Source organism: Mus caroli, unplaced genomic scaffold (genome assembly GCF_978045245.1).
Source record: "Mus caroli unplaced genomic scaffold, Mus_caroli_1 scaffold_4, whole genome shotgun sequence".
Taxonomy (NCBI): Eukaryota; Metazoa; Chordata; class Mammalia; order Rodentia; family Muridae; genus Mus; species Mus caroli.
In genome coordinates this window covers 117,354,249-117,374,309 of record NW_028227259.1, presented here as the reverse complement: position 1 = coordinate 117,374,309, position 20,061 = coordinate 117,354,249, and the positions used below count along the sequence as shown (strand labels likewise).

The 20,061-nt window shown below is 48.7% G+C and overlaps 2 protein-coding genes across 7 annotated transcripts in view; one reads left to right on the top strand and one right to left on the bottom strand.

Annotated features, from left to right (window-relative positions):
- The window catches only part of Sgsm1 (small G protein signaling modulator 1), a 68,284-nt gene extending 63,096 nt beyond the window's left edge, over positions 1-5,188 (top strand). For all 3 annotated transcript variants that reach the window (XM_021162349.3, XM_029477921.2, XM_085837033.1), the window contains one exon: positions 3,614-5,188. In XM_021162349.3, the coding sequence (XP_021018008.1) occupies positions 3,614-3,702 (89 nt within the window). In that variant the 3' untranslated portion in view covers positions 3,703-5,188. The remainder of the gene's footprint in view (positions 1-3,613) is intronic.
- Positions 5,189-9,681: 4,493 nt separating this feature from the next.
- On the bottom strand, positions 9,682-19,043 carry Lhfpl7 (LHFPL tetraspan subfamily member 7). 4 transcript variants are annotated; one of them, XM_085836320.1, is made up of 5 exons: positions 18,621-19,043; positions 14,830-15,046; positions 13,342-13,480; positions 10,345-10,486; positions 9,682-10,244 (listed from the first exon to the last, which is right to left on the bottom strand). In XM_085836320.1, exons 2-5 carry the CDS (start codon positions 15,028-15,030, stop codon positions 10,055-10,057), a joined length of 672 nt encoding a protein of 223 aa, XP_085692446.1. In that variant the 5' UTR covers positions 15,031-15,046; positions 18,621-19,043; the 3' UTR covers positions 9,682-10,054. The 4 variants fall into 4 exon arrangements, with proteins under 4 accessions (XP_085692446.1, XP_085692447.1, XP_085692448.1 ...); XM_085836321.1 differs by having other exon boundaries at positions 10,032-10,228; XM_085836322.1 differs by lacking the exon at positions 9,682-10,244 and having other exon boundaries at positions 10,305-10,486.
- Positions 19,044-20,061: the final 1,018 nt, after the last annotated feature.

The following is a 20,061-nucleotide window of genomic DNA, read 5'->3' as shown; positions in this document are numbered from 1 at the left end:
CATGGCTTGCTCAGCCTGCTTTCTTATAGAACCCAGGACCACCAGCCTAAGGATGGCCCAACCCACAATGGGTGAGACCCTCCCCATCAATCACTAATTAGGAAGATGTCCCATGGGTTTGCCTTCAGATGATCTTATGGTGTTTTGTTAATGGAGAATGACTTTAGCTCGTGCCAAGTTGACATAAAACTATCCAGCACGAGGTCTTTGATCCATTTGGAGTTAGTTTCTATGTAGGACGATAGATAACAGGTCTAATTCCACTCTTCTGCATGTGAACACTGAAGCCTCCCAGTGAGTAGCATGTTTTGAAGACATCTTTTCTCCCACATCTGCTTTTGCATCTTTATCAACCATTACCTGCAGTTATTTGCAAGAGTTTGGGTCTTCTGCTTTGTTCCACTGGTTTCCTGTCTGTTTTTGTGACTGGACCAAGTTGTTTTTATAGCCATGGTTCCATAACATATCCAGAGACCGGGAATGTTAACCCTGACAGTACTGTCCTTTCTGACCTAGGTTGCTTTGGCTGTCCATGGTCTTCCATGGTTCCTTGTGGAATTCAGGGCATCTCTTTCTGTTTCTATGAAGAATGAGATGGGGATTTTGATTGTGGGTTGCACCAACTCTGTAAATTTCTCTTAAGGGAGTTCTCATCTTCACAGTATTCTTTGTCTAATCCATGAGTACAGAAGAGCTTTCTGTTTTCCTGTCTCCATCAGTCTTTCTTCAGAGGCGTAAAGGCTTTTACTGTGGAGGTCCTTCACCTATTCAGTTAGGTTTATTCCTGGCTGCCTTACCTTCTTTGCGGCTGTCGTGAATTGAGGGTGTCTGTGATATCTCTCAGCGTCATTGTTGACTGGAAAGAGCACTGTTTCTCTGAGTTCGCTTTGCCTCCTGCCATGTTGCTGGAGTGTTGGTCATTTCTAGAAGTTTTGGGGTAGACTTTCTAGCTTCTTTTGCATACAGTATCATGTCATCTGCAGATAAAAGTAGTTTGGCTTCTTCAGGTTGTGTCCTTTTAATGTCCCCCCCCTTTGTCTCAGCTACTGCATAAAATACACACACACACACACACACACACACACACACACACACTGAAAAGGAGTGGGGAGAGCAGACAGTGCTCTTCCTGACTTTAATGGGGTTGCTTTGAGTTCTCCACTTAAGACTATGCTGTCTGCAGGTTTGTCACACAGAATCTTTATTACGTTAGTTATGTCCCCTCCTCCTTCCTCTCCCCCTCCCCCTTCCCCCTCTCCTTGCACCCCAAAACCCTATTCTCTCTAGGACTTTTTTTAAAAGAGATTTATTTATTTATTTTATGTATATGAGTACACACAGTAGCTGGGAATTGAATTTAGAACCTCTGTTCACTCTTGTCAACCCTGCTCACTTTGGTCAACCTTGCTCACTCAGTCCCTGCTCACTCTAGCCCAAAGATTTATTTATACACTATAGCTGTCTTCAGACAGCTATCAGAAGAGGGTGTCAGATCTCATTATGGGTAGTTGTGAGCCACCATGTGGTTGCTGGGATTTGAACTCAGGACCTTCGGAAGAGCAGCCAGTGCTCTTACCTGCTGAGCCATCTCTTCAGCTCCCTCTAGGGCTTTAAATATGAGGGTATGCTGGACTTTTTTAAAGGCTTTTTCTGAAGATCAGGATACCTGCTGTGAGATAGCATCTTCTCTACATGGTAGGGAAGTGGCAGCCATGAGATCTAAAAGGATTGGGTCACCTCCACAAGACCAGAACAATGACAGCACCTGTGGGCAGGTCAGCAAGGATGGGAGAAATCTCCCAAGGCCCCACTTCTAAGTGAAGAGCTGACAGCAATTAGTGGCTCCTGAGAGAGGAAGTGAGAAGCAGTCTTCCCCAGGGATGAGTCCCTCTGATAGGTTATACCCAGTCCCAAGAAGTCATATCATATACATACATGTGTTCACATGCACATATAAACGGGCTCGGCTGCATGCATTTATAGGCAGACACGTACAGAACAATAATAATTACTCCTAGCCATGAATTTGAAAGGAACGTGAGGAGGAGCTGTAGGGAGACAGAGAGGGGCAGAATTATATAAATACGGCACTCATGTATGAAATCCTCAGAAAACTAAATTAAACTTGATAAAAAAGAGTCTCATCTGATCGTAAGTTCAAGGTCATCCCCTGCACATAGTTAAGTTCAAGGCCAGCCTGGGCCATAAGTTCAAGGCCAGCCTGGGCCATGTCAGACCCTGCCTCTCCCCTACTCATTCATCCCCTTCTTTTCCATGCCTGTTTATTTTCTGTTGTTAGCATCACAGAATCCAGTCATATCTACTTTTTCAAAAATTACCTGCACATGACTCTTTTTCAGGGCTGCGGGATGCACCCACGTGACTGTCCTGTAACTTGAATCCTTTGTTGTTGGCTCAGTTTGAAGATGTGATAGAAAGCCCAAAGCAATCCACATCTTAGCACAATCCTCCTGCCTCAACATCTCCAGGTTCCCCAACTTCCTCAGTCCAGGGCACCCCTAACTTTTCTGCAACATGCGCCCCATGCAGCCCAAGTTCCCAATGGCAAGGAGGGAGGTCCACACTGTGTGACATCTTTGTCTCGTCCTCACCATTCAGGAAGTCTCTGACAAACGCAGCCCAAAGGGAACCCCCTCACACACACTGTTTGGTCTGTGCATAGCTTTGCCTCCTGATGAGGCCAAGCACCCCACCCCCACTTCCCTCAGACCTTCACATAGTCCTTGCTTTTATCCCAGCAACGCCCCCCCCACCAAAAAAAACTAGCTTTGTCTAGACTGAACACCACTTAGAAGAACACAGTACTCTCTATGGCCAGCAGTGTGTATCCAACAGACAGCTGCTGAGTGGTTGCTTAGGTCCCCTCCAATTGATCCCATAATCCCACAATGCCCCCGAGAGCGCACTAGGAGCCCTAGGGGTACCTCAGTAGCTGCTTTAAGAACTGTGGTCTTTTTTTATTTTTATTTTTATTTTTATTTTTATTTTCCCTTTGTGAAATGGTTTCTCTGTGATAAAAGTCAAACTTCGGGATTACCCTACTGTATGCCAAACTTTGAAGATCTTTGCATTTGGTGTCTCTTGATATTTCTTCCCATCGTTTCCCCACCATCCGTGGCTTTCATCATTCCCATGGGGTCTTCCCATGGGGTCTGCTACGTGCCTGGTATTACCTTTTATTTTTGAGACAAAGTCTTGCTATGTATCCCAGGCTATGTTTCAACTCTCAGCCCTCCCACAGCTTCCCCAGTGCTGGGATTACTACAGATGTGTCCTGTGGCACCCTGCCCTGGCCTGACATGGGCTTGTAAAGTATTCACAGACAGTCTGCCTGCAGGGAAGGGTCTCCTAACACAGTCAGACCCAGCACTGGTCTCTGTTTTTCCATGGTGGTGCTGTGAAAAAGGCTTCCTGTTACAATGTTAAAATCCTTGTTCCACAGATGGGGAAGTCGTGGTTTGCAGGTGCATGTCTGCTCTCAGAGTCACTTTGTGGCACAAACACTCTAGAGTCCACACCAGGAGTTGGACGGACCTCTGGGGGGGGGGGGGCAGACAGGCAAAACTGCTCACCAGTGTTTCTCCTCTTTCAGAAATGGCTGAGCGGCACAACGCGAAGCAGATTCTGCAGCTTGCCCGGGACCTCGTGCATAAGGTGCAGATTCTAATTGAGAACAAGTGAGGATCTGCTGTCATCCACCACCCCACCCCCTCCTTCAGCCCAGCACAAGGTCCTGGTGTCTGTGGACCAGCGTGGACTTCTGTGAAGAGAGCCATGCTCTTACCCTTGGCCACTGGGCAGAGGGGTAGAGAAGAACCCATCTCGGCCTTACATTTTCCTGTTTGACCAAAGATTGCCCAAGTCTGGGATATCCCCCTTTCTTGGGAGTTTGGGTTGTGAGTGGGTCGAGGTAGCCTCTGGCTCTGTTGTCCTTCTTCCTTTTCTCTATTCCTTCCTCATCTGTACAGGAGAGGCCTAAGGGGTTTCCTCTGCACCCAGCAAGGAGGGGCCTTTGGTGGTGTTCCAGAATGTTCCTGTCAGGCTGGCTCCCTGTAGACATTGCTCACATTCAAAGTCCCAGATGTTTTTGAGCATCACCCCTGCCTTCGAACCACCAGGTTTCACTCCCCCGCCCCCAAGGTAACCCTGATGTCCTTTTATGGCTTGTCTGCCCCTCAGAGAACCACTGGCTTGGAAGAGGGGCTAACAGCATGTCTCCATGTATCCTTCTCACCCGAGGTCTGTTCTGTGCCCCTGGCAGCAGCTTCTGACTGCCTGAGTCCTCGATCTAACAACCTAACTTCCTGCGCTTTCCAACTTTTCTCTATCCACTGCCAGGAGACTCTCTTTAGAAAAGGCATCCTGTAGGCAGGCTAGGGATCCCGGACGTGTTTGTAGGCAGAAGCCAGGAGCTCTTGATGAGAGCCTAACCCTTACTATCTCACCCTCAGGGAGACCTCCCTGCCATCACAGGTGATCTGGGCTCAGAAGCCTGCAGCCTTGGTGGAAGCCATGCTCAGCAAGGCTGGGTTTTCTCTAAGCACTTTGTTCACTCAGGATAGAGGAGGGATGAGCCAGTGGGTTGGCCAGTGATAGGGTTGGTCTGTGTCCCACACTCCTAAATCAGAACCTCTGTCTCCCACACAGGGCAGGATGGACAGAGAGAGCCCTGTAGTGTCCATGGAAGACTGATGCTGCTTCAGCCCCATTTGTGCCCAGGGCAGCAGGAAGGGAGGCGGCTGATGACCACAGTCGCCTGTGTAGAGTCACACCTCCCAGCTAGGTCCCCATGCTTCCCAAGGTGTGGGTAAGAAAGGCTGTCAGATAAAAGTTGATTTGGCTGGTGCAGAGGTTGGTATTTTAGCACAGCCAGGTCCGGACCTCCTGACCCTTATTTATTTTTGTAACTGACCAGTGTGGAGCATAGCACAAGAATTCCCTCTGCCTCCCTCGTGCCTCCCGAGCGCGTGCTTGTGGTTCTGAGTGCCTCGTATTTATTCCATTTACCAGCTGATATCTGTGTGCGGTGTTTCTTGGTGTCCTGGAGTTGGGCATGGGCGGGAGGGGGGTGTTCCTCCTGCCCAAGGCGTTCTCTTTTTCACGTTGCCCAAGTGTCTTGTAAATGTTCATTGCAAAGATGACTATTCAGAGCAAATATATCTGAGCAGAAAACAAAAGCGTGGGTCTAGTTATTTGTTTGTTTGTTTGTTATGTTGTTTGCTTTGCTTTGTTTTTACAGGGTCTCACTGTGTAGCCCTGGCTAGCCTGGAACTTGCTATATAGACCAGATGGGCCTTGAACTCAAGACATTCCTCTGCCTCCCAAGTTCTGGGATTAAAGGTGTGTGCCACCATGCCCAGTGGTTGGGGAGTGGCAACTGGGGTGGCAGGGGAGAGGAGGCAAGGTTTCATGTAGCCCAGGCTAGGCTTGGCCTTTCTATCCTACATAGGCTGACAGAGGCTGGCTTTGAACTCCCAATTGCTGTGATTATAGGCATGCCCCACCTCATATTTTTGCTTTAGGGTTGAGTCTGGGGAGCACTCACCTTCCCTTGTCAAAGTGGTGGGAGCAGTCACTTTCCCTTACTGTTCCCCTTCTCCCTCTGGGAGGTCCCAGGAGAAGCAGGAATGGCTGCAGTGGGATAGCAGGAGCAGACCTTGGCAGTCTCTCCTCTCTCTAGTCAGGCGACCAAGGAGGTTCTCCCCCCCCCCCGCCCCCGGACCCAAGGGAGCATCACTCACGATCAAGTCCCTCAGTAGCCATGATTCTGATCACACAGTCACACACACACACACATGCCCACCACACACACTCATACACAAACCATGCACACACACCATACATACACTCATACACACACCACATACATATATATCATACACACACAGATACCACACACACTCATGCACACACCACACAAACACCACACACACTCATACACACATATCACACACACTCACACACACACCACATACACACCACACACACACATCACAGACACCATACACTCATACGCATACAGACACCACACATACTTGTGCTCATACCATTCACACCACACACACACCACAAGCTCACACATACACACCACACACTCACACCACACACACACACCATACCACACACACTCATACCACACCACACACACTAATGCACATACTCATATACCACACACCACACACGACACACCCGCACACTCACACACACATACCAACACAGTGTCCTTAAACCAACTCACTTTTAAAACTCCAAAAAGAAAGCCAGGCCTGTTGGTGTGAGCAGCAGGAAGCTGTATGAATGATTAGTTGATGAAATACTCTCTCAGCCTTTGAGCTGGAGCATCCATCGGCTCCTTCCTCTGTTAGCATGTTAGCCAGCCTTCCCTGAGTGTTAGCCAGCTTTCCCTGAGTGTTAGCTAGCCTTCCCTGAGTGCTAACCAGCCTCCCCTGCTGTAACTGACATCTGAAGTGATCTGATCCTGGGAAAATATTGGGGCTTGTGTGTAGGAAGCCTCAGCCCATGGTGGGTGGACTTGCTGCTTTTAGGCCTTAAGGTTGGAAAGGACACATGCTGGCCGAAGCTTACTATAGAGCAAAGCCACTCACCTCACAGCCACAGGGCAGGGTCCCACAATTCCCTTCAAAGACACACCCCTAGTGATCTAAAGACCTCCCTCTAGGTCCTAGCTATAAATGGCTCATCACCTCCTGCTGACACAAAGCTGGGACATTGAAGATTCAACCTAGAGGAGCTAGGAAGAGAGAGAAAAGATGTGGGGGTGGTGTAGTGGGAGGACTGCTTGCCACATAGCACAAGGACCTGACTTTGGTCTCCAGCACCCATGCAGAAAGCCAGGTGTGGCACTGCACATCTGGAATCCCAGTGCTGGAGAAGTAGAGATGGGGGAACATGGTGGGTCACTGGCCCACCAGTCCTGACACTGAGAAACTTTGTCTCAAAACAGTAGATTGGGGAGCTGGAGAGATGGCTCAGTGGTTAAGAGCATTCACTGCTCTTCCGAAGGTCCTGAGTTCAAACTCCAGCAACCACATGGTGGCTCAGAACCATCTGTAATGAGACCTGGTGCCCTCTTCTGGGGTGTCTGAAGACAGCTACAGTGTACTTACATCTAATAAATAAATAAATCTAAAAACAAACAGTGGATTATGTGTAAACTGGCTACATGGCCCACTCCATGGTGTGGGAAGGTTTTATTGTAGATATGGGGGAGGCATCAGGAAGAGTCCAGAGTCGGGGGAATTAGAGTTTCCTTGGGACCTGACAGTACCTGTTTTAGGGTTTTATTGCTGTGAAAAGACACTATGGCCAAGGCAACTCTTATAAAACATTTAGTTGGTGCTGGCTTACAGTTTCAGAGATTCAGTCTTTCATCATCAGGGCAGGAAGCATGGTGTTGTGCAGGCAGACATGGTGCTGGGGAAGCTAATAGTTCTACATCTTGATCCGAAGGCAGCCAGAAGGAGACTGTCTTCCATAGACAGCCAGGAGGAGCCTCTGTTCCACACTGGGCTGAACTTGAATACTAGGAAATCTCAAAGCCCACCCACATAGTGACAGACTTCCTCCAACAAGGCCATCTGTCCTAATAGGGCCACTTCCCATGGGCAACTCATAATCAAAGCATCATAATACCCAAGGACCAGCACTCCAGGCTGACCACCCTAACGTGTGCGCGCGCATGTGCGCGCGCGCGCACACACACACACACACACACATACACACACAGCAATTGCAATCGGAGAAAGGATGTGAGAGGCATTGAAGATACAGTAGTGCCCAATGAGACTTTTGTATCCCAAGATGTAAAGGAAGGGTAGAAACAGACAGGACCATCTCACAATGCCAAATGAGCAGGGATCGTCTGCCCCTGCCTACAGTTTGGAGACAGGATTCCATCTCTGCTGCTGTTCTACAGTATCACCCTCCAAGCCTACCAGCCACCATCCTCATCGAGTCTGTTGTGCCCACTTGCGAAGAGCTTCTCAGCAGGACTTGTGGACGGCTGACATGAAAACAAAGGCCCCCATTGCCATACACACGGCCACGAGCATTTCCACCCTGGGTGTGTGACTCACTGGGTCATGGGTCCCTCACCCCTGTATCTAGCCGTTCCTCCCACAACCAGTTGTGCCCAGTTCTGCTCTGATTATATGTGGCCTCAGGGTCTCAGAGAGAGGCTAGCGTGTAGAGTATGCATGCTCAGGAAGGCTAGAGGAAGGTGTTTCCATCTACGCAGCCACAGAGGAGCCATCATCCAGGCTGAGAACTGTCCTTCCTGTGTGTGTGGTTTAATGTCAGCCTCCACTCATTGCTTTGTATGTGAGCCTAATCAGCTCATTGGTTGCCCTGGATGGGATCAATTTTAGTTCTCTTCGGTATGGGAGGATTAAATGTTGCTTAGTCCTTTTAACCCCTACCCGGGGTGAAAATTCTCATGACAGCTATTTATAACGGTGTGTCCCCAGGTAAGGACTTCTCTGGCTGTTTTCACACGCTCGCAATGGGGGAGAGAAGAGGTTTTCTTTCTTCTGGACTCAGCCCCATGCCTCCCTTCTGATGGTGCTCCCTCCCCTGACACTGCTGAGCTGTGCTGGCTGGAAACCCATCTCCCCTGAGTTCCTGCCAGCCCTCCTCCTTCACTTCTCGGGTGAGCCTGTGCAACTTAAGGGGCAGATTCCAGCTGGGTGAGCTCCTGGCACCTCTGTTGTGTGATGGAGGGATCAGTAGGAAACTGTAGCCGCCCTCCCCCAGTACTACCATTCTTCTTCTTCTTTCTTCTTCTTCTTCTCTTCTTCTTTCTTCTTCTTCTTCTTCTTCTTCTTCTTCTTCTTCTTCTTCTTCTTCTTCTTCTTCTTCTTCTTCTTCTTCTTCTTCTTCTTCTTCTCCTCCTCCTCCTCCTCCTCCTCCTCCTCCTCCTCCTCCTCCTCCTCCTTCTCCTTCTCCTCCTCCTCCTTCTCCCCTTCTCCTCCACCTCCTCCTCCTCCTCCTCCTCCTCCTCCTCCTCCTTCTTTTTTCTTTTAAAGCCTCAGAGCCCAGTGGGAGCCTGAGCCCAGGATGGGTTCCCAATCTGGAGCAGCAGGATTTGACCCTCACAGGCAGAAGTTCCAGGTGTGTTGGTTCGTGGCTAAGTCACCCCAGCAGAAGGTTGATGGCTACCAACCCACTTAGTTCCAGGGGATTTTCCTCCTTTCTCCTTTTTTTTTTTTTTTTTTTTTTTCTGAGACAGGGTTTCTCTGTGTAGCCCTGGCTAGCCTGGAACTCACTCTGTAGACCAGGCTTGCCTCCAACTCAGAAATCCACCTGACTCTTCCTCCCAAGTGCTGGGATTAAAGGTGTGCGCCACCACTGCCCTGGAGATTTTCCTCTTTAGGGAGCTGCCTGGAGCTTTGCAGGCCATGGGTCTCCAGCCTCTGTGGCTATGGGGCTCCTGGCTGACAACAGCTCTTCATTTTGATGGAGAAAGCCATACAGGGGGCTTTGGTGTTAAAGACAGAATCTCTCTGAAAATGCCTTTGCTTCTTGCACTAAAGCCACCCCTGGAGCCGCTGGGATGGTTCGAAGAGAAAATTAAGAACCTTAGGGCCCCCTGTGAAGTCAAGGTATATTCCACCTTTTGTAGCCCCCCCTTTTGTAGCAGAATATGTCTTCATAGAAGCTCCCCAAGTCACCAACTACATTAATGTCTCCTCTGATAACACCCAGAATGCCTTTGGCTAGGGCCTGGGCATGGAGGCAGGAAGATCCCTGTCTCAGCTTCTTTTCCTATTGCTGTGATAAAATACCAGGAGAAACCAAATTAAGGGGGAAGGACTCTCTTCTAGTTCACAGTTCCAGGGCACAGTCCATCATGGTCGGGGAGACTAGGTGGCAGGCACTTGCAGCAGCTGGTCATGCCATATCCCCAGTAAAGAAAAGAGAGCAAAAAACACTGGTACCCGGCTTGCTTTCTCTTTTATACAGGATCCCAGACAAGGGAGTGATATTAACCATGTGGTCAGTCCTCCCTCATCCTTCAATGCAAACAAGATGATCCCCAACGAACTTCTTCCAGGTGACTCTGGATCTGGATCAAGTTTAGAGCAGTGGTCTCCGGGGGCTGGTCCTTGCTCACAGTTTGAGGGTACAGTGTTGCAGCCTGACCAGCAGTCCGCAACGTGAACGGTTCAACTGAGGATGGCAGTACGAGCTGAAAAGAGAGGAAGCTAGACGGGGCGGGAGAAAAAACGAGGCCAAGATGATTTCATGTTCAAAGACCCCCTTTACTAGTTTCGACATTCAGTTATAAAAGAAGAGGGAGAGAACCTGATTTCCCGCCAAGTAACTCGGGGTCCAGTAGCAAGATGAACATGTGTGTGGCTCCAAGCAGCAAAGCGACAGGGTCCAGCAGTGGGCGTGGCAAAACGAATGAGCAGGAAACTCCACCCCTGAGCCAGCAGGTTCCAGGCTGGAGAAAGGGAAACCACAGTACAGTGTCTGTCTTAGAGCCCGAGGCAGTTGGTGACGAAGTCATGAGTGCTGGTGCCTCTGTTTCTCAAGTCATGCAGACCAGGACCCCAGCCCATGAATGCTGCTGCCCATTCAAGTGAGTGTCCCCGACTCTGTCAACCCAATTAGGAAAGTCCCTCACTGGCATGCCTGGAGACTGCTTTCTGAGGTGATTCCTGGCCCTGTCACGGTGACAATCAACATGAAAACATCACAGACAACGGGAAGCATAGACAGACAGACAGACAGACAGACAGACAGACAGACATCAGAGCCTCCGAGCTCCCAGAAGCAGCACAGTTTCCTCCTCTATCCATCAGTTCTTTACTTACATGGACTGTGGGAAAGGGTCCCGAGCCCTACCCAGCAGGGAGCAGCTTCCAGCACACAAGGGGTCATAACTCATGGCAAATCAAGGTCCTTCACAACACCCCCACAAAGTAGGCAGTATGCCAACCCCACTGTACCAAAGAGTAAATGAGTCCAGAAAGGGAAACTGACTTGTCTGAGGTCACACAGCATGGGAGCAGATGAGGTGGTATTTGAACCTGAGTGTGTAGCAATTTCATTCGACTGTAGAGATTGTTGTTTGTCTTTTGCTTTCCTTGGGTGACACTCATTTCCTTATTCTGGCACAAGGATGGCTCTCTGAGTCTCACTGGAGAAGGGGATGGCTGCTCTCTGGACCGTGGTCACTTGCCACCTGATGACAAGCAGGCTGGTCAGGACCATGTTGAGGATGGCAGTGGCATAGCCCCAGCTCAGCTGGCATGCTCCGCTGTGGTACATGGAGGAGCCTTCACAGATTTCTTTGGCAAATGGGGAAGCCAGAGTGGCTGGAAAAACCAGCAGACCTACAAGCATGGAGACTGCTGGGGGCAGCAGAAAAGGAAAATCACTGTATAGGTCAGGGCTTCTGGGCTGATTTGTGATCCCAGGACTCACCCAGCACCCTGCCTACCCTACACATCTATCTGTTTATTCAGCAATCCATCCAATTATCAACTCATCCATTCTTCCATGTACCCATCCAGCCACCCACCCAGCCACCCACTCATTTACCCATATACTCAACTCCTCACCCATCCATTGACCCATCTCTCTATCCACTGTAGAAACTCATACACACACACATACACATGCACTCACACACACACACAGATACACACATAGACACACCCTCATAATACACTCACACACAGACACATATGCACATGTACATACATACATGCACACATATGCACGTGCACTTATGTGTGCATGCACACATGTGCACACACATACATGAACATATGCACATGCACTCACATGCAGATGCACATACATATGTGCACACATACACACATGCAAACACGCACACACATATACCTATACATACACACACATGCACACATATGCACACTTTCACTCATGTGTATGAGTGTACACACACATGCACACACATGTGCAAACAGAGACACACACTCATATACACACACAGAGACACGTGTGCATGTGCACACACATGCACACACACATGCATGCATACATATGCAATGCACTCACATGTATGCACACACACAGAGACACACAATGCACACACATAAACCATGCCCAAGCACCTGTGCTCCATCCCCAGCCCCATGAGCACAGTGAATTGTTTTTCAGAGTTTCGTGCCCTACCTTGCTAATGTTTAATTTTAAATGGATCCCACCCCAGGAAGGAGCCCTGGCAGAGAGGAATATCTTGCTTTTGCTCTGCTTGTCACTGTGTGCATGGGAGTACAACTCTGGGGTGTCAAGTTGCAGGTTCCTGGGGAGTTTTGACACTACCTATCTTAGGTGTAATTCTCCCACAGATTCTAAAGATCCAAATTCTGTTAAAACTAAATTAAAACCAAAAGGGACTCCTAGAACTCCTAGGCATGTGTTCAGGATAGAAATAAAACAAGCAGATATCTTGGAGGTCCTCCCACTGAGAGAGAGAAAGGAAACTCAGTCCAGAGGCCGGAAGACCCTAGGTGAGGTGGGAAAGGCAGGTAATGCCAGGCAAGACACAGGAGATTAGGAGAGATGGCTTCCTGCTGAGAAGTAAAGGGCTATGTCACAATGCCAAGTCCTGAGCAGATCCCTGCAGAGACAGGAGGGGACAGTGAGGTGAGTGTGGGATTACAGCATCAGAGAGAAGTGGGCAGATGGAGAGGTGAGGCCGGGACAGGGAGGGCTGAGGCAGGAAAAGGAGACTTGGGTTTCCCTCTGCCTGCCATGGGAAGCCCTTGGAAGGTGTATAAGCCAGCCAGCTGGCTGGATCTGATTTCACCTCAGCTAGACCTGTCTGCCCAGTGGGAGGGAAAGGGGGAAACTGGAACCTGTGGGAACTTGTTCTAACTCAGGTGAGAGGGGTGGAGGGTGGAGGGTCGCTGTGGGACTTCCAATGGACTAGAGAAGAGCCACCCTCCTCTGTTGAAGTGAGGGTCAGACTTCAGCATCTTCTAAGCTCTTGGTTGGGCATCCTTGGGCAGTGCACAGCCTACTGAACTGTGCAGTGGTAGTGCTACTAAGCATGGTACAGTATGAGTGGAAGAAAGAGAAGCACAGAGGTAGACCAGCTCACACACAGACACACAGACACACAGACACACACACCATGCCCAAGCACAATGTATTATGTGCATAGTACTGGTGGCATAGGACCAGGTCAGCTAAGGTCAGGTCCACGTGGGTGGCTTCAACATCCTGTGTCCCCTTGTCCCCAAGTCCTGAATTGCTAAAGATGGGAGTAGTTCACAATCCTGGGGTTCACCTTAGAAATCTCAGCCCTGTGTAAGAGTCTACCTGCTGCTGCCTGCACCACCGGTGTCGGACCAAAGCCCCTCCTGGGAAACAACCTTCTGGGGGCTAGTGCCCAGGCTGAGAGGAGAAGAGCGCTGATGGACAGCAAAAGCCAGCCTCCCAGGAGTGTTGCAGCCGAGACCTTGGGAAAGAGGAAAGGGATGAGGTGGGATGGCGTGGCAGTCACTTTGCCTGTTTTCCTGCTACAATGTTTCCAACAGCTATGTGTAGCTCTTGCTTGGCTACTTTGTAGGTTCGTTCTTCCACCCTTCTCCACCCCTTTCCCACCCTTTCAACCCCGTGACATCAAATAGGAAAGAAAAAAAGGACTGGGGAGAGGGGGGAGGTAGAGAGGAAGGGGTGGGGTTATCATTAGCCTATGTCCTGCTGACTAGGGACATTGAATCCCTGGGGAGCAAGTTTGATCTTCGCCTTCAGGATATTAATTTATTCTTCTTGTGTTTTCTTTGCACACAAGTATTTAATAAACTATGACCAACAGCAACCAATAGCAACCAACTGACAACCACCAACCAATACCCAACACCTCTTGGTGCCTTAGCATTTATATATCCCCTGAAAAGTCCCCAGAATTCCTAAATGTCAGGCAATCACAGAAACTACCTGGGGCTGGCAAAAATCACACCCCTGCTAGAGCACGAGGCAAGTCATAGTCGGCTTTTGTGGATAGTCTGAAGCGGCCCACATCCACACCTGGGATCAAAATGAAAACATATTCCCACAATATCCTTGTGTTTCACAAAGAAACCAAAATTCCAAAATTGTCACTGCAGCTATGTCTTACAATAGTCCTGTTTTCCCTTAAATAAACCCATCCAGAGATTGCAAGTCCTTTGCATCAAGACACACAGCTAGTCAAACAGAAGTAAAATTCAGGTCAATGAACTGCTCCATCCTGCCCTGATTAAGCACTCGCCATGATCACTAGGAGGAGCTCCCAATCCAAAATGTCACCTTTGTAATCAATTTTGAAGGCTGTATAATCTTCCCTCTAAGTGCTGGCCTAAGTTCTTCACCCTCCCCATGTTGATCACCATGACACCCCAAAGACTTCAACGCCTCATCTTTCATCTGTTAACCCCAGCAGTGCCTGGGGTAAAGGCAAGTAGGGGTGTGCGGGTGGCACACTGCGGGTGGCACGCTGCAGAGCCACCACAGACTTGTTTATTGATGGCGGCGATTTCCTAGCAGGTGGCAGTATGGTGTCTTGAAGAAAATGCCTTTTCCTGGTTTGCACAAACAAAGGTTTTCTGGGGACTAAGAGCTGCCTCTAGACAGAAGTCACACCTACCCAGCGCTGCAGAGCCCCAAGATCAGAGGTGTAAAGAACCCTATGCAGGTTTTCTTGGTGTTGCTGAGAGTTGCTGGGTTCTGAGAACCTGTGTGCTCAGACACTGGGACACCCACTGGTCAGCAAAGGACCCTGGAGCCCATTCCTTGGGAGCAGCCCTGGAAGAGCTCATGTCTCACCTTCCAGGCCAAGCTGGGCATGTCCTTCAATGACCCAAAGGTCACACAGCTTTGGTTCCAGCAGTCACCTGGTGGCCAGGAGCAGTAGGTAAAGACACCATAAGAGGAGGAAAGGCTCTGGAACCAGGCGGGGGAGATGAGGCTGAGGCCAGACATGCCGGTGAGAGAGAGTCCCAGAGCAGCCCTCACACCGACCTCCATTGGGAATGTTGCTGACCTAGGGGGAAAGCCAAGGTGAGAGATGAAGAGGGCGAGACAAAGTGAGCCAGCACCAGGACACACCAGGTCCATTCATCAGTGTGCTCATTCACACATGCCTGACTTCCTCAACCCGTCTCTCTCAGTGCCTGTGAGAGGCGGTCTAGACCCTGAAAGTGGGCGGCACAATGCTGAGGGTTCTGGTTGAGTAAAAGTGAGAAAGTGGGCTAAGCATCGGCCTTCCCCTGCCCCCACCTCCCACCGTGCCACCCCTCTCACTGTGTCACCATGAACACGGTACCCCCAAACTGTCAACTAGAACAAACCCCTTCTTCTTCTTCTTCTTCTTTTTTTTTTTTAAGATTTTATTTATTTATTACATGTAAGTACACTGTAGCTGTCTTCAGACACTCCAGAAGAGGGCGCCAGATCTCATTGTGGATGGTTGTGAGCCACTATGTGGTTGCTGGGATTTGAACTCTGGACCTTCGGAAGAGCAGTCGGGTGCTCTTACCCACTGAGCCATCTCACCAGCCCAAACCCCTTCTTCTTTAAGACCCTTCGTATCAGGCAGACAGTGGACCACAACAAGAAAAATAATGCCTCCCTTGTCCAAAAGGATAGCCCTGTCCCAAAGAGTGGCATCTCTTAAACCTCATACTCCCAGGCTGGGCTTGCGGCACCGTCCCACCCACCCATCAGCAAACATGGAGGCCATGGAGGTTGTCCATTGTTCAGTGTGAACTAGGATTTGACGGTGTTTTGGCAGCTCCTTGGGAGTCTGTGGATCCATCTGCTCCTGCCACACTGGACTGCCTTGTTTCTAGATTGATTCTTACTGCCATCAAGAGTCCCATCTCCCATCATGTGGGGGTGGGTAGCCCATGCTAGGAACTATGGGGGAACCACATAGACACTCGGTTTCCAGCAGGATTCTGGTGAGAATTTGGGGATATGTTGCTGTGGTGGGTCCAGCATGAGTTCTCTCTTTGGAAAGGCTGCAGATGGGGGAGGGTTAGGGTTAGGTTTGGGGTCCTGCTGATAGCAGAAGGTCTCAGTGACAACTACGGGTGATTTATAGGGTTAATATTACTGAGGGAACAAACTTAATTATCTGGGGCTGGCAAGAATGCTTCTAAACTCTTTTAACTCTTAGGTGTACATACAGACAGCCGGATATACATTGGTTAATTAATTCTTGCTAGCAACAGCAAGGAATTAAGGAAAGGATTGCTTAAGGGTTTCTTTCTCTTTTGCCTGGTAGTCAAGCCTCTGGCTGGCCAGGCTAGAAGGAGGCTTGGAGCTTTAACTTTTTGTAAACCAGGAAAAAAAAGTCATGCTTGCAAGAAAAAAAAAAAAACTTTTACAAATCGCAAATATGCACAGAAACACATACTTTCACACACACACACACACACACACACACACACACACACACACACACACACATGTCATACACACTTTCTGGCCAGGCCAATCCACTCCACGAGTATTCATGCATACTTAAGTATACACACCTATACTTTATTCATATACATCATATACATATACATATACATATACACATACACATATAGACATACATATACACACACATATATGCATATACATATATATATATATATATATATATATATATATATATATATATATATACACACACACACACATATATATATGGTGGGTACAGCAAAATCCCCCAACAGCAGGTTTCATTGAGCAAGCACCAACACAGAAAAAAAAAAATCACTCGTTCTGTATGAAAAACAAGCTCTAACCTTTATTGCTCAGAGAAAGAAGAAGCTTCTATCTTTGTGTTGCTAAATGAAAGAAGCCCCGGGAGTAAGAAAAAAAGCTGCTTCCTTGTTGTTGTTCTTGGTACTTATGCTTTCTCGGGAGGATGGATCACATGCTCTTCCAAGCAGCTTTACGTTCCCAAAGTTCATCACAAATCAAATAAGAAGTTTCAGCAGGGATGTCTACAAGAGTTTCCATTAAAACTAATCACCCAATTAAACATTCATTATCTGTCCCTAGCTCCATAAGTTCATTAAAATTTAAGACAATAATTCTTATGTCATAAGTTAGCAGGGGTTCGCCAAGATTCAAATCATCTGCCTGGTGCCTCATTAGTTTTGAAGTTTTGTATAAATAAATCCAGTCAATATTTTATCTTTTGTCCTTGCATGTACAATAAATTGTCTATTCCCAATTTATGACCTTGAGGTATCAGATAATGGTTTCACAGCTCACCTAGAAGGAATGGTTTTCCTGATTGCAACTTTGTTTCAAGCCTGCCTTTCATCCTAGTGCAATTACTGATTGCAACTTTGTTGCAAGCCTGTTTTCCAGCCTAGTGCAATTAGCCTGTGACACACGAAGGTTTGCAGACCTTGATTGCAGCTTTTATACTATAGAGGGCTCAAAATCCCCCGAAAAAAATCTAGTAAGAGTTCTATAAAATCATTTAGGAGTTATAAAATCACCAATTTGTCTACATAGCATCGCTACATCTTCCTTGAGCTGCAGAAAAATCTGCCCAGTAGGGTAGGCTAATGCCCAGGAATCATTAGACTAAGTCTTCTCCGTGACAGAGAAGGCATATCAGCAATAAAAATCAACCCTGACTTGAGATTTCCGATGGCCTTGCAACTCAGAATTTTACCCATTACAGACCATACAAAAACAGTGGGGCATCTCCAGGAAAGTCATCTGCTATGGACCCATGACCCCTTGGCATTGTCTCAGACCACTTTCTGTTGCTATAACACAATACTGCAGACTAAGTCATTTATAAAGAAAAAAAGCTCATCTGGGTTCGTGGTATTGGGAGACTGAGAAGACCAGGAGCACTGTGGAGCATCTGCCCGGCGTCCAGCAAGATGTCTAGTCTTTGCTCCCCACCTCTTTCTCGCCCTTCTTGCCCAGTGTTTCATGGTGGGCATGTATGAACATGATGGCACATGCATACAGAGGCCAGAGGTCAACCTCAGGTGTGATTCATCAGGAGCCTCCACATTGTTTCTTGAGGCAGGGTCTCTCATTGGGACCTGGTGCTTGTTCATTAGGCTGACTGACTATTGAGCCCCAGGGTCCGCCCCTTTCTCTGCAGTGCTGGGATTACAGGCATGCGCTACACTTGGCTTTTGTCTGTTTGGTTTTTGAGACAGGGTCTGACTATCCTGGGCTCTGTAGCCTCAACTCAGTGATGGTCCTGTCTCTGTCCTTGAATGCTGGGAATAAAGGCCAGTGCCTACACTCAGCACCTCCTGGGTGTTTTACATGGGGTCTGGTTGGGGGGAAGGGTAACCCATGTCCTTAGGCTTGTAATGCAAGCACTTCCTGACTGAACATCTCCCCAACCCTCTTCTTACAAAGCCATTAACCATCTTAGGGACCCACCCTCCCGACCACATCTATCCTACCACCTTGACCTCCCAAAGGCCTCACCTCCAGACACCATCAACACAGGAATCTGAGTGTTAAATTTCCATCAAGGAGCTTTGAGGAATCAAGCTTTGAGGCAATCAAGACCAGCTTTCTAAAGATTATATTGAAAACCAAAAAGCAAGGGGTTTAATGCTGAGTCTTACCTAAACAACAATGGATGTACTTCTGTCAGGCTGGAAGGAGTGTCCACTTGTTCTGGTGCTGGAGGAGATAGCAGAGGCCTGCTTGAGCTGTCTCTGGGGGTCCCCAACAATGGTGAATGGCCTGGAGCTGCTGTAGCAGGAGGCTGGGGTTCTGAAACCTCTGTCAGCAACTTAAACGTGGCAAGGAACCCCACCCCTCACCTGGGATCCTGGGCAAGATGGTCCTGTTTATAAGGAGCACCAAAATCCCAGCATTAGGCATGGCACACAGCAGCCAGGCTTGGCGATGTGCCTCTATCTAGGCAGGTAGAGGTAGGTGGAGAAAGAAGGCATGGTCAAGTGGAGGGAGCTTTTCACTCTGAGATTAGAAATCTCTCTGAGGCTGTTAGGCAGGACATGAGGAGTCATCCCTTGGGTGACAAAGGACTTAGTTTTGCCCTTTCACCAGAACCCACACCTCCCATGGGTCAGCTGATCTCAGGGGTGTAATTCTAGGCCAGGAGACTATGGAATGGAGCCCCACGGCCCCGCCCTCCACTGTCCTGGGCTGCTCCAGTGTTTCTGAGCCTTTGAAAAGACTAGTCACCTGAGAAAATGCACTCTGCAATGGAACAGGTGCCCAGAAAGCTAAGTGAGGCTTTATAACCCCAAAGCACATCCGGCCAGGCTCCAGTTACCGGAGTCCACCAACAGGGAGACTGAAGAAAACAGAATGGAGACTTTCCCCTCTGTCTAGAGCTGACTTTTCAATGCAATTAAAACAATTATTATATGCATGGAGGGGCAGGGTGTCACAGCATGCATCCCAGTTGGCTCAGGCCAACTGGCTCCGCAGTAAGTGCCTTTATCTGTAGAGTCATCCTGCTGGTCCCTACAGCTGAAGGAACCCGGGCTAGCAGCGGTGAGGGACACCGCTCCATTCACAGGTGGTACAGTTGAGGCTTCTGCCTCTCAGCCTCAAGTTCTTGGAGATGTGGAGGATTTAAGTCAGAGGCTGGGCATGCCAGTGACCACCAGACTTTACCACAGTTAGGGCATCAGCACCTGTCCCACCAGCTCCAGCCAGAGAACAAAGATGATCCAAGAGCCAAGGTCCTGCCCCCCAGGTCAGAGGGGCACAGAAGTGGCAGCTGGACAGCTACCATGTGAAGCTGTTGTATTCTTCTCTGGACTTGGACATCCTTGACTATAGACTGACTGTGTTTGTATCCCAGTCTCTCAATGGTTAAGTCCTGATCTCACAGTGACCCCCAACCTCAACAGAACACAGTAGGGAACATGACATAATCAGGGGTTTTTGTTGTTGTTGTTGTTTGTTTGTTTGTTTGTTTTTGTTTTTAAGAGACAGGGTTTCTCTGTATAGCCCTGGCTGTCCTGGAACTCACTTTGTAGACCAGGCTGGCCTCGAGCTCAGAAATCTGCCTGTCACTGCCTCTCAGGA